The sequence below is a fragment of the Pangasianodon hypophthalmus genome, chromosome 18 (assembly GCF_027358585.1).
Source record: "Pangasianodon hypophthalmus isolate fPanHyp1 chromosome 18, fPanHyp1.pri, whole genome shotgun sequence".
Taxonomy (NCBI): domain Eukaryota; kingdom Metazoa; phylum Chordata; class Actinopteri; order Siluriformes; family Pangasiidae; genus Pangasianodon; species Pangasianodon hypophthalmus.
The window spans coordinates 5,810,038-5,823,899 of NC_069727.1; the positions used below are offsets into that span (position 1 = coordinate 5,810,038).

The 13,862-nt window shown below is 37.6% G+C and overlaps 2 protein-coding genes across 5 annotated transcripts in view; one reads left to right on the forward strand and one right to left on the reverse strand.

The window, feature by feature from the left end:
* Window positions 1–5,016: 5,016 nt before the first annotated feature.
* Window positions 5,017–8,815, reverse strand: nopchap1 (NOP protein chaperone 1). Its single transcript, XM_026923322.3, has 4 exons — window positions 8,660–8,815; window positions 7,175–7,249; window positions 6,874–7,007; window positions 5,017–5,711 (listed from the first exon to the last, which is right to left on the reverse strand). The coding sequence occupies exons 1-4, from the start codon at window positions 8,727–8,729 to the stop codon at window positions 5,547–5,549; spliced, it is 444 nt and encodes a 147-aa protein (XP_026779123.3). The 5' UTR covers window positions 8,730–8,815; the 3' UTR covers window positions 5,017–5,546.
* Window positions 8,816–13,068: 4,253 nt separating this feature from the next.
* Window positions 13,069–13,862, forward strand: part of slc41a2b (solute carrier family 41 member 2b) — a 65,241-nt gene continuing 64,447 nt past the window's right edge. The window contains exons 1-2 of one of the 4 annotated variants that reach the window (XM_053241916.1): window positions 13,069–13,154; window positions 13,608–13,717. The gene's annotated coding sequence lies outside the window, so the exon portion shown is untranslated. Of the gene's footprint in view, window positions 13,155–13,590; window positions 13,718–13,862 lie in introns of those variants that run through there. The other 3 variants (XM_053241917.1, XM_026923449.3, XM_053241914.1) reach the window with 3 other exon arrangements.

Genomic DNA, 13,862 nt, shown 5'->3' on the forward strand with positions numbered 1-13,862 from the left:
ACACACAGTAAACAAACAAAACAAAAAGGTCTTGCATGTAACTCAATGAGAGCACCAAACACCAGATATTGTCAGATATTGTCTCATTCTTATGAGGTTGAAGTTTTAATTTTACAAATTCTGTATTTTCAGCTTTCACAAAACAGCTTCCTGCATTACCCGGAGTGATGCATCATTTTGATGTATTTCATGATGCTCTGAGCTTTGACAGCCATGTGGTAGCCTGTATGATCTGTTCTCAAATATGACATATCCATTTTGGCCCTCTGGATTTTCCACACATTGAACAGGAGCCTGAAGGAACATCATCAAAATGAGAACACATCAGGATTCATATGTGTTCAGTCAGATCAGTATTACAAATGCACTCCATTAAATATAAACACACTTATAACTAATACATAATTATTGTACAGTGAATACAAAGTGGAGATTTCAGACCTCAAAGGAGACTAACCTTTGTCATTTTGTGTTTGTTAAAATACAGGAATAGGGCAATAGATAAAGATATCCTAATAGACTAGACGAGGTTGAAAGTGGGTGAAAGTAGTTGAGGATGGTTCCAGCTTTAGGAGAGGATTAAATGTGGGAAGTAATTATAAACCAAAATAAACTTACATTCCATTTAAACAACCTTACAATTTAACTTTCACCTTAAATGCTAAGTTTATCTTAAAGATGCTTTCCTGCGTTACTCTCAGTATTTCATGATGCGCTGAGTTTTGATTGCCATGGTCCTCGACATAGGCATCCAACAGAGGTAGCCTGTATGATCTGTTCTCAAATATGACACGTCCATTTTGGCCCTCTGGATTTTCCACACACTGAACAGGAGCCTGAAATAAACATTTTTAAAAAATCTGGATTCATAAGTGTTCAGTCAGACCAGTATCACAAATACACTCCAATAAACACACTTACAATGACAGAAGATACTGTATTTATTGTACTGTAAATATGCAGAGAAGATTCTAGTCCTAGATTTGGAGACAACCTTTTGCAATATTGTGTCATAAAGACAGGAATAGGGCAATAAGTAAAGATGCTCTAGTCAACTGGAGGAGTTTGGCTGTAGGGTGAATGTAGAATGGCTGCAGTTTTAGGGCATGATAAAATGTGGGGGAAAAAATTATAAACCAAAATAAATTTATATTCCTTTTAAACAACCTTACAATTTAACATTCACATTAAATGATAACTTTCCCATTAAATGCTTTAAAGTTAAAATATATTCTTCGTATTCATTTCCAAGTTGAAACATTAGATGGCAGTACTATCACCTAAAGATCTTCTCAATCTACATGGCGGCCTCACTACTTGCTTACAGTGACAACAGTTCATGGTCAAGACATTTCTATTTTCCTGCCAGCCTCAGAGAATTCTCAAAATCTCATTTTCAGTTTATAACTACGCTGAATTAAAATCAGTTAGCAACATACTCTAGAATTCCCGGTAGAGATCCTGTCACTCACACTCCCAGATTCTCGATGACTCACATTGTTTTTTACGTCTTGGGCCTGGGAAATATTCAAGCAAATATTAAAAGTTGTCTCTTTACACGCATAAAATAATATGGCCTTTAAGCAAAGTTTTAATCAAATATAGAAAAATAATAACTGAAATATAGACTGTAAATATTCTCAATCCAACTATTTATCATTTATACTGTATATAGAATACTAACCGAACTAGCACATGGGCTTAGATGCTAAGCTAAAAATATATATTTATGTACTGTATATATTACTCTTTTTGATTTCAAGTTAAATCTATTACCCAGAACTCAAAAAGCACAAGAATTTAATATAATTTACATAAACGAGTTTTGTATAAATATACATACCATATCGTAGTTTTGTCAAACTCTAATTTTCCCTTGGAAATGCTCTACAGTTACAGCACGGGAAATGCGTTACTTACTGAAGTCTGAGCTGGCGGTGCCAGTATGACGACACTGAAAGACGCACATGATGCACCAAGATATCGTACATTCATATGACCGATTCTCGTATTTTTCACTAGAAACGTGTAATAAACTAAATATGGATGACTTAAAGAAGTTTAGTTGATAGGCACCTCATCATTTTGACTACAGTTATAAACATCAAAAACATCTTAAAGTTCCCCAAATAATCAACAATAATAATGCCCAAATAAAGTTGCCCAAGGTTGTGACTAACACTAAAAATGTGATGATTGGATATATACAGGGGTATTTTTCAAATAATGTCTGATCAAACTCATCACTTTACCTTGAATTCCTTATTTGAACCTTGTAGAGTTGTTCCTGGAATGAATCGGAGTTGATCTTCTCTTTGTCCGTGTTTTTAAACAAATAATCCATTGCCATAGTGATATCTAGATGTCCTGTTAGACGAAAAAAAGGTCTACAAACCATCAGATAAAAGAACTGATGAAATAATTATAATAATATTTAAATAATTATAAAAACTAATAATTTTTTATTCTCCTCAGAAGACATGTAATGCAGAAGTAAAACACAAAGGTGTACACAGGTATATCTTGATTCCAGTTTACCTGTCAGGCTTGTTTTAACGCCTCAGAGGTGTGGTCAGGGATGACAACACAGCACGATTGAATTTAATGATTCGTTGGAACTTTGAGATCCATTGAGTAACAAACTGGACAGCATAACTGGTCATATATAATAGAATTAAAACTGTATTGTGTTTAATAGACAATACTCGTCAACATTAAGCTAATGTTAGACATGGACAGTTGACAAAGGCTACAGAGATCATCAAAGATCTCTGTGTAAAGATACTGAAAATATATAGCATTTGTATAACAGTAATGTGGGCTAGTATTGAACAAATACAACACTTAAGAAAATTATAATCAAAAAAGTAGTAAGCCAATCCCATCAGTGGTCTCCAGACATATGATGATGTATCATGACATTTATACAAAAACGGAACACTGTCTTAGTAATAATCATGTAGCATTGGCTGGTTAGTTAAATGCAACAGGTCTGATTCTTGGTCTCTAAATTTCCATTTTCCCACTGTTTAATAATATTAGAATAAAAAATAAATAAATTTTAGGATGAAGTGAGGCCCACAGATGTGTCATGGTAATGAAATTATGTAGTTATAAACAAACTTTCTGAACACAATGGCTAAATTTGACTGTTGGCTTTTTGGTTGCTTCTCTGGACACAATTGTGTGTCCTTTCCATTTTTAATAATGTGTGATGTTCAAAGTTTGTGATCATTTTCCAGAACTTGTTTCCAAAGCTCTTTTGTCTTCACAACGCCGCTTGATTAGGTACGTTCTCTAACAAATTATATTAAGGTCATGTGACCCTTTAACTGTACCCAGGTAAACTGCATTCAACTAATTATGGGATTTCTGATGGTAACTGGTTATACCTGAATGCATTTAAGAATTTCATACCAACAGGAGTAAATACTTTTGCATTCATACTTTTAAACTTTTATTACATATTTTACCTTATTTCTTTGCATAGACATTATGGGCTATTTTGTGTAGATTCACAGATCCCAATTAACTCAATTTCACTCCCACGATGTAACGCTGCAAAATATGGAAAACTTCAGGGGGTGAATACTTATGCAACAAATTGTATAAAAACCTAAAACATGGCTGCATCAGCAAAATTTAGGCTTTAACCTCCCTGGAGCTGTGAGGTGTCAAAAAATACCCACTGCGTCACCCCAGTTTTTTAATTACTTAATAAAAAATAAACACCATTTAAAACACCAGTGTCAAACTCAAAAATTTTGCCTGGGCCACATGAGCATTTTTATGAGCCCTTGAAAGGCTATAACCTAGGCTCTGAAAGTAGAATAAGACGTTTATAGGAAAAAGGGTTAACCGAGACTGTTGAACTATTCAGCATATAACATCATTTTACACAGCAACTACACGTTACTGACCAAACCTCAAATGAACACATCCCTTTAGTTGGTTTCAGCATATTGCTGCTGATGAGAGACAGAATTAACCACAATTTTGCATTTTTCAGAGTTCTGAGTGACAGCTGCTAGCCAGCTAGCTATAATCTGAGCATAGAGATCTATTAGGTTTATGCCGGAGGGTAAAAAGGAATTGTAGATCTGGTTTTATAACATGAGACATCATTATCTCCTATTACTAACATGTTTTATTTATTTTCAGTTGAACTGTCATAAAGGTATTTTATGGCAGTGTTATTAATACGGCAAGATTGGTTAACAATAGATCGTTCACCAAATAAATAAATAACGTATTTGTCTTTCTTTATCAGCGTCCTACTGATGTGTGGCATCCATTCCAAACACATCTGAATGTAACTCTTTTCAGCAAACGCCACAGAATGGAAGTTGAGCCTGTTCTGGAGATGCCCATGTTCAGCATTGACTTTATTTGTAATGTCACACACTGTAGTAGTGGTTAAAGGCTTATATGAAAGTAGTCACTCAGGGCTATAAGAATTATAGGAATTATAAGAATTTTAAGAATTATAAGAATTTTTCATAAGTATTTTTTTTTTTTTACATAGGCTACTAGGTTTAAATGTTATAACTTTATTGTGGCATTTGTATATAGTGTTTTACTATCAAAAAATTTTTAGTTGTGCTGTTCGTTTTATCTCTGTACCAGTGTTATTTTGGAGAGGTGTAAACTGTTCGCCCAACAGGGGAATCACACCCCGCCCCTTTCCCATCACCCTGCTCACCAGCAGCTAAACACAGAGTCGTGATACTCTACACATAGAAACCCAACAGTGTCCTGACTAATCTTACAACAGACTTGTGGTGATAAGTAATTCATATATCTGTTTGTACTGAAAATGTCCGATAAGTCGATTTCCATTCCCCCGGTTGAATGGAACGCCAGTGTACTGCAAGAAAGGGTTAAATGTACATTGACTGTATTTAGTATACTATCCTGCATTTGACACATAATTTAAGACATTAATGTAAGATTGCAACAACATCAATCCTGTTGTTCCAGTACTTTAAATCAGGTCAATTCATTTCCAAAAGGGCATCACTGAACACTATGGAAAAGTGTTTATTTGTGGCTAAATCAAAAATCACAAGAGTACCAGACTTTTTTAGATTGATAAATTTAGCAGGATGGAAAAAGAATCGCAGATGAAGGTTTTAATCAGAGGTTAAGGTTTTAATCAGTGATTTGCTATGTTTAGAATGCAAAACTTGATCAGCAAACAAATCCCTGATTAGCTCTAATTAAACCTTGTTGCTTTAATCCTTGTCACCTTTTGTCTAGGTAACCTGAGATCTGGTCTTTCTCTCATACAGACATCCAAATATATTCATGCAAATAGAACAAAGGCTGTACTGTCCATGCTCAGTGAAAATCCTCAGCACTTCAACCTCATCAAACATGTCCGTCACTCAACGTATAAACTGAGAATTATGCTCTTCTGTTTCAGGTCCATATTACCGTAGCTCAAGAGTCCTCTGCTTAGCAGAGAGATAATTCCCAGACCCTCTGTGTGTGTGTGAGGGGTAACGTAAAGTGGTGCTGCCTTTGCCATCAGGTGACATGTCCTTTCATTCTCCTTCTTTTTCTAGCACTTCAATGTTGGTTTTTCTCTTCCGGTTGCCAGGTAGTTTAAGCGTTTCTGCACTGACAGTCTCTTCATCTGAGCTCTCCTCCTCGGGGGACTCCTCTTCCTCGCTGCTGTCTGAGCCCTCCAGCTCCACCAGAGCAACATCCTATTTAGGACACACACACACACACACACACACAAAGAAAGAGCATGGTTACCAGGATATGTACAGGGCTACCTCTGGAAAACACAAATCAGTTGTATGTCTTATAAAAGCAACGCATTTTAAAGACAGAAATGTCACGACATTATCACTGCTGTGCAAACTGAAGAAAAAAAAGAAAATCCTTACTATGAGCAAACACTGATATAGTCATAATACAGCTACATGCACAAAAACGCATGTTACTGCCAGCGTATGGGATTTTTGAAGAAAACTGCTACAGTTTTCTTTTTTTGGTCCCAACATGTTTTGTTTTTTTTTTGCTTACAAAAATTAACTTATTTTTTCTTTTTTGAAAAGCTCAGCGCGACCTTAAGCAGTCCCGGCCAATCAGACCACAGCCTGTGGAGCAAGCAAGAAAAACAAACAGTTTGTGTTGTGAATGAATATAAGAAGTTTAACAATATGTTCAATAAAGGATATCGCAATATCAATATTTTAAGGTTGCACTGGCTTAGACACACCCTTTTTTTTTTTTTGGACATTTATTGATGTCTGATGTCACAAGCAGGTCTCATTTTAACAGCTGCATGGCCTACAGTGGTCTAAATGCTGTCAAGTTTCACAAGCACTCCTTTTCATTTTCTGTCTCACAATCTCAGACTAAATGTTAAAAAGCAAATCTAAACTTTATTATTCTTCACAAATATTAAAACTAGCTCATTAGCCTGTAGCTAGGACTTGATGGTAGCTTTGATGGTACAATTACAGATTTTTTTTTCCTTATCTGTGCTTCAGCCAGCACTTTTTCTGTAGAAAAAAAGCCTAGTGTAAAAGCAGCCTGACTAGACATTACCAAAATCATTTATATGATCATGATACGCAACACACACACACACACACACTTATCATGGACTACTCCTCTCAGGCAGCAGGTGCCTCATATTTTTTAGTAGTAGAACATCAGAAGTTGTTTTCTTTTTTATGTTATTTTTGGGAAATTTCCAGGAAACATTTATGATTCGTTAGCACAGAGCCTTAACCACCACTGTCAACACAATTATTATGAAAAAAGAATTCTGGCACATGCCTACGTCTGTGATGATGAAGAGAAACTAGATCAGGAGAAAGGTTTCACTCCAGAAACCATGTGACCAGGTCTTACCATCTCAATGACTTTCTCTGCTTCCTCAACACTCTCAATGTCAAAGTGACCTGCAGGAAGGTTCTCCATCTGCTGCCTTAATGTCTCATTAGCCAGGGCCATCTGAGGCAGGAAACACTGGAGCCTGTCTAGAACTAACACACACACATACAACGAATTAAAAAACATTATTATTAAACAAAGAAAAATGTGTCATCATTGATATAAAGCACTTCAGGATGTGCTGTTATTAGGAAATCAGGCTGGGACAGAGATGTAGAATAATTCAGTCTTAGACTGCAGAAAGTGTAAACGTCCTCACCACTGCTTCTCGGGACCTTTTCCGTGTGCAGTGACGATGCGCGCTTGGATTTCAGTAACAGCTTATCATGAATTCCTGCAAGTAAATAAAACATGGAGGTTTATAAGGGTGGTTCTGTAGACCCTTGTTAGGGAAAGAGAAGATTAATCCAAGCCTGTGTTTTTAGTTTTATAAAGTCAGCCATTTCAGCTCTGTAATCATTTCAGCTCTATAATTGTATTTGACTGCATATTAAATAAAAAAATGAAATATAAGATCAGGTAACAACAACTAAACACAGCATGCTGTCATATTTTTCATAGTTACAAACAGCCAACTGTCCACTACATCATTTTTACCTTGATACTATATTTAATTTGTAAATGAATAAAAAAAAAAAGTGAAATAATAACTCCAAAAGCATCTTTCTTAAATGGCTGTACTGTTACTGTAGCACGCTGTGCCTGTGCTATTTTGTCTGCAAACCTGTAAATCTTCAATATACACTCACTGGCCACTTTATTAGGAACACCTGTACCCCTGCATATTCATGCAATTATCCAATCAACCAATCAGGCAGCAAGGTGTAGTGCATTAAATCATGCAGCTACAGCTCAAGAGCTTTAGATAATGTGCATGTCAAACATCAGAATGAGGAGAAAAATGTGATCTCAGTAGGAACTGTAGCATGGTTGACACAGAATAGTGAGTGGCAGTTCTGTGAGCAGAAACAAGTTGTTGATGAGAGAGGTCAGAGGAGAATGCTGAGACTGGTTCAGGAAGACAAATAGCCACTCTTTACAACCAAGCTGAGCAGAGAAGCATCTCAGAACACAACACACAGAACCTTCAGGTGGATGGGCAAAAACAGCAGCAGCAGACCACATCAGCTTTCACTCCTGACAGCCAAAGAACAGGAATCTGAGGCTACAGTGATCATGCGGTGAGCATTTGTTTAAGCTTTTTTTGTGTTCTGTGTTTTTTTTATACATTCTGTTGCATGCAAGCACTTTACTCACTGATGGAGTAAGTAAAGGGGCTATAGTCAGTGATTAGAGACCAACACAGTGATCTGTGTAGTAGGTTTACCTTCCAAACATGGACTATGAATGTAAATACATTGAAGCTGTAGCTTATGATGTGTCCACAGAGTGTATTTCCACTATCAGAGGTATTTCTAAATTAGCTGGATGATTTAAACCAAACCCTGGCCCCGATTTTCTGTCTCACTTCTCCTAACATAAGTCTTCCTTAAAAAAAAAAAAAAAAATATATATATATATATATATATTATTTTTTTTTTTTTAAATCTCTCTCTATATATATTCTGCCTGAGTGAGATTTGTTTTTAGATTTCTTCTGCGATCTTATTTTAGTGAAGGTTTTTCTTTAATAAATGATTTCTGCTTTAGTTTTCACACCAGCCGCTAATGTTACACGATGGAAAACATGCACCTTTAAGCCAAAAGATTCACAATTCTCTCTGTTTTGTGAATAAATTGCTACCTTGTCCGTTCCCGCAGACCAGCAAATCCCGAGAAGTATTTTTGGGACTGTTACTTTTCTTCTGATCCATCTTTTCCACTTGCAGTTCTTGTTAGCAACATGTGCGATGTTTTTACTAGAACGACTTCCGGTTGAAAGGTTTAAAAAAAAAAACGAACGCCGAAAGACACGAATAACACCGCTAGCGGTGAGCTGTATGAATAACACTATGCGCCCTCTAGCGGTGAGCTGTATGACTAACACTATGCGCCCTCTAGCGGTGAGCTGTATGAATAACACTGTGCGTCTTCTAGCGGTGAGCTGTATGAATAACAGTGTGCGCCCTCTAGCGGTGAGCTGTATGAATAACACTGTGCGCCCTCTAGCGGTGAGCTGTATGACTAACACTATGCGCCCTCTAGCGGTGAGCTGTATGAATAACACTGTGCGTCTTCTAGCGGTGAGCTGTATGAATAACAGTGTGCGCCCTCTAGCGGTGAGCTGTATGAATAACACTGTGCGTCTTCTAGCGGTGAGCTGTATGAATAACACTGTGCGCCCTCTAGCGGTGAGCTGTATGACTAACACTGTGCGCCCTCTAGCGGTGAGCTGTATGAATAACACTGTGCGCCCTCTAGCGGTGAGCTGTATGACTAACACTATGCGCCCTCTAGCGGTGAGCTGTATGAATAACACTGTGCGTCTTCTAGCGGTGAGCTGTATGAATAACACTGTGCGCCCTCTAGCGGTGAGCTGTATGACTAACACTGTGCGCCCTCTAGCGGTGAGCTGTATGAATAACACTGTGCGCCCTCTAGCGGTGAGCTGTATGACTAACACTGTGCGCCCTCTAGCGGTGAGCTGTATGACTAACACTGTGCGCCCTCTAGCGGTGAGCTGTATGAATAACACTATGCGCCCTCTAGCGGTGAACTGTATGAATAACATCGTGCGCCCTCTAGCGGTGAACTGTATGAATAACACTATGCGTCCTCTAGCGGTGAGCTGTATGAATAACATCGTGCGCCCTCTAGCGGTGAACTGTATGAATAACACTATGCGTCCTCTAGCGGTGAGCTGTATGAATAACATCGTGCGCCCTCTAGCGGTTAAATGCATTAATAAATTGAAAAATAAAGAATGAATTGTTTCAGCATATAAATGACAGCATTATAATATATTATATTATATTATATTATATTATATTATATTATATATTATATTATATTATATTATAAGGATGTCACAGTAGATAGTGTTGCCGCCTCACAGCTGCAGTGTCCTGGGTTTGATTCTCAGCTCATTTTTCTGTTTTTGCAGTGTTTCTCATGTTCTCCTTGTTTTCTCATAGGTTTCCTTCGGGTTTGCAGGTTTCTTCTATACTAACTACGCTAGAGATTGAAATGGTGTGTGTGGTGTTCTGCAATGGACTGGGGCCCCATCCAGGGTGTGGTTCTAGTGTTGCAGGGAAAGGCTCCAGATCCACATCAACCCTGCTCAGGTTAAAGCAGTTACTGAAGATGAATGAATGAATAATATAGCATAATATAGTATGATATTATTTTATTATACACTGCTCAAAAAATTTAAAGGAACACTTTGAAAACACATCAGATCTCAATGGGGAAAAATATCATGCTGGATATCTATACTGATATGGACTGGGTAATGTATTAGGAAGGAAAGAATGCCACATCATTTGATGGAAATGAAAATTATCAACCTACAGAGGGCTGAATTCAAAGACACCCCGAAAATCAAAGTAAAAAAATGATGCAGCAGGCTAGTCCATTTTGCTGAAATTTCATTGCAGCAACTCAAAATGGTACTCAGTAGTTTGTATGGCCCCCACATGCTTGTATGCATGCCTGACAACGTCGGGGCATGCTCCTAATGAGACGACGGATGGTGTCCTGGGGTATTTCCTCCCAGATCTGGACCCAGGCATCAGTGAGCTCCTGGACTGTCTGAGGTGCAACCTGGCGGCGTCAGATGGACCGAAACATAATGTCCCAGAGGTGTTCTATTGGATTTAGGTCAGGCGAGCGTGGGGGCCATTGAATGGTATCAATTCCTTCATCCTCCAGGAACTGCCTGTATACTCTCGCCACATGAGGCCGGGCATTGTCGTGCACCAGGAGGAACCCAGGACCCACTGCACCAGCGTAGGGTCTAACAATGGGTCCAAGGATTTCATCCCGATACCTAATGGCAGTCAGGGTGCCATTGTCTAGCCTGTAGAGGTCTGTGCGTCCCTCCATGGATATGCCTCCCCAGACCATCACTGACCCACCACCAAACCGGTCATGCTGAACGATGTTACAGGCAGCATAACGTTCTCCACGGCTACTCCAGACCCTTTCACGTCTGTCACATGAGCTCAGGGTGAACCTGCTCTCATCTGTGAAAAGCAGAGGGCGCCAGTAGCGGACCTGCCAATTCTGGTGTTCATTGGTAAATGCCAATCGAGCTCCACGGTGCCGGGCAGTGAGCACAGGGCCTGTGAATCTCCTCCATGCTCTTGAGACTGTGGTGGGAGACACAGCAAACCTTCTGGCAATGGCACATATTGATGTGCCATCATGGAGGAGTTGGACTGCCTGTGCAACCTCTGTAGGGTCCAGGTATCGCCTCATGCTACCAGTAGTGACACTGACCCTAGCCAAATGCAAAACTAGTGAAAAACAGTCAGAAAAGATGAGTAAGGAAAAAATGTCAGTGGCCTCCACCTGTAAAACCATTCCTGTTTTGGGGGTCGTCTCATTGTTGCCCATCTAGTGCACCTGTTGTTAATTTCATTAACACCAAAGCAGCTGAAACTGATTAACAACCCCCTCTGCTACTTAACTGACCAGATCAATATCCCAGGAGTTTAATTGACTTGATGCTATACTCTGATTAAAAAGTGTTTAATTTTTTGAGCAGTGTATTATAATATTATAGAATATTATTTGGTACAGAACATTTCATCATCTTTTGTCTTTAAAATTGTATCAGGTCTCATCCTTCTTTGATCAGTCTTTTCCAGTTACTGTCCTTGTTTGCAACACGTGAGATGTGTTAATTTGAGGACTTCTGGGTGAAAAGTTACAACAACAACAAAAAAGCACAGTTACATTGTGTGCTCTCTAGCAGTGAGCTGTATGAAATTTTCTGAAGATAAAACCAGACAGCCTCAATGATGCTCATAATTTGAATAGAATAAATAAATTAAGGTGCCTAAGACTTTACACAGTACTATGCTTATAACTTAATATGTTAGATTAAGTGAACCTGGGTACATTTTGTCAGGGGAGCAGTAAAAGATGGTGATAATTCCAAGAGCTCTGAGTAAACAGTGACCCAAATGATTTCTGTGGGGTCCAGAACATTAACCTGCCATCGGATTTAAAATTCTCAGCACCTGTGTATGCAATATCTTTTTCCATTCATGTAATAACATCTGTGCAGGTGACCGGTCAGATAACACCTGGCTTACTGCCATGTTATTGATGTCAAGCCAGAGGTTTGTTTGTCAGTAGTAGAAGTTTTCCAGAAATGTTCTGTGTCCCAAAATTCCAGTAAATCTGGTAACTTAATAAGTAAACCAGGTCACCTACATTTGTGCTGTTAAGATCCTTTTTCATATGCACTCACTTTCAGAGGTTTTTGGTGCATTGGCCCTTATTTAAAACATAGTAGGCATTTATAATATGATGTTACATATTGGAGTCTTGAACTGTATTTGAATTTGTATTCAAGGAATTAAAGTGGTTAAAAGAAATAAAAATGTCTTAAAAGGAAATATAACACAATGCTGTTGAATTCTCAATTCTGACTGATCAGAAGGTGTTGATTAGTTTTCTATAATAGCAGTTCTGACAGTAGTGCTGTCTATAATTCAAATCACAGGTTTATTTAATGCACTTGTTCTAATACTCTCCACATTATCTAATCTTAAAATTTTGTTCTTTAGGAAAGAATTTTAATCTGTGGTATGGTGAAGTTTTCTATAAGGAAATATTTATTTAATATTTTGGAAGGAGTCTCCAGTGTCAGCACTTTGTAAAAGTGAGAGGTAAAGCTGTAACTTTAGGTTTTTCACCACAGGAAAGTATTCAGGACAGAGGAGTTTACTCTTCCCGGCTTCTCTATAACTTGACAAGTTGAATTTATTTTTTTGTCTAATCCAAGAAAGAGAAAAAAGGAGAGGCAGGTGAGAGAACTGCTGCTATAACATGAGCAATAACAGGAACTAACTTATTTCCTGAATGTTCCACAACATTAAATGTAATTACAAATTATTAAATACAATGTGTTCTTGTTTAATTTAACAAATTGCTGTGGTATAAGAGGAATAAAACACTAAAGAATTTGCGGTTATTGGAAAATAATCAACTTTGGGATGGTAAGAGTAACTCTGCTTTGTGTCAGATCACATCACACCTGATGTTGATTAAGGAGTCTTTGCCATCTTGCTAAAACTAAAACTAGGGCCAGACTCATAGGAAGATTCTAGCACTAACACAGATTTTAGGTAACTAAAAATTTATATTGGCTGATATAATTTTAGATGATCAGAAATTAAGAAGAGAGCAAGAGTTTTATTTTAAATTTGGATTTGCTGCTGATTTCTCAGACAGCAGAAATACAGAAATGGTCTTTTGCCTATTGTTAAAAAAATAAGAAAATACATTTTAAAAAACTGTTGATTTGAGACTCGATTATTAATATACAAAACATGATATCGTGTGAAATCCACTTCTGTTTATTAAAAAAAAAAAGAATTTAAAAAAGCTTTATTTCCAGTGGAAATAACACTGGATGACTCTTAGTATGAGTACGACAACACTGCAATATTAGAAAAACTGAGCACAGTATCAAAGTAACCACCATGTTTTGTACCATTTCAAAATCTCATTAATATTAAAAAAAGATTTTTTTTTCTTTTTTAATAACCTCGACTGACTTTTATTATATTTTATTTGAGTATGGCATTTCTCGCCTCCCCGCTGCGATGACGCCACATCACAGCCAGCACAGGAAAGTCCAACATCAGAAAAGCTTCATCTTCACCGAGGAATATTTCATCTTACACAGGTTTGTAATCATAATGAACCTTTTATATATTATTATTTATTTATTTATGGCCAGTTTAACCTGTCATATCGGGTGCTAAAGGTGAATAAAAGCGAGCTGAGGTGTTTATTTACTGCTTTATTTTTGGCTAGCCTGCATGCTAGCT

Coding starts and splice junctions, on each gene's coding strand:
- nopchap1 (XM_026923322.3), bottom strand. CDS start 8,729: ATGGATCAGAAGAAAAGTAACAGTCCCAAAAATACTTCTCGGGATTTG. Junction 7,250..8,659: donor GGTCTGCGGGAACGGACAAG/GTAGCAATTTAT, acceptor ATTTACTTGCAG/GAATTCATGATAAGCTGTTA. Junction 7,008..7,174: donor AAAGGTCCCGAGAAGCAGTG/GTGAGGACGTTT, acceptor TGTGTGTGTTAG/TTCTAGACAGGCTCCAGTGT.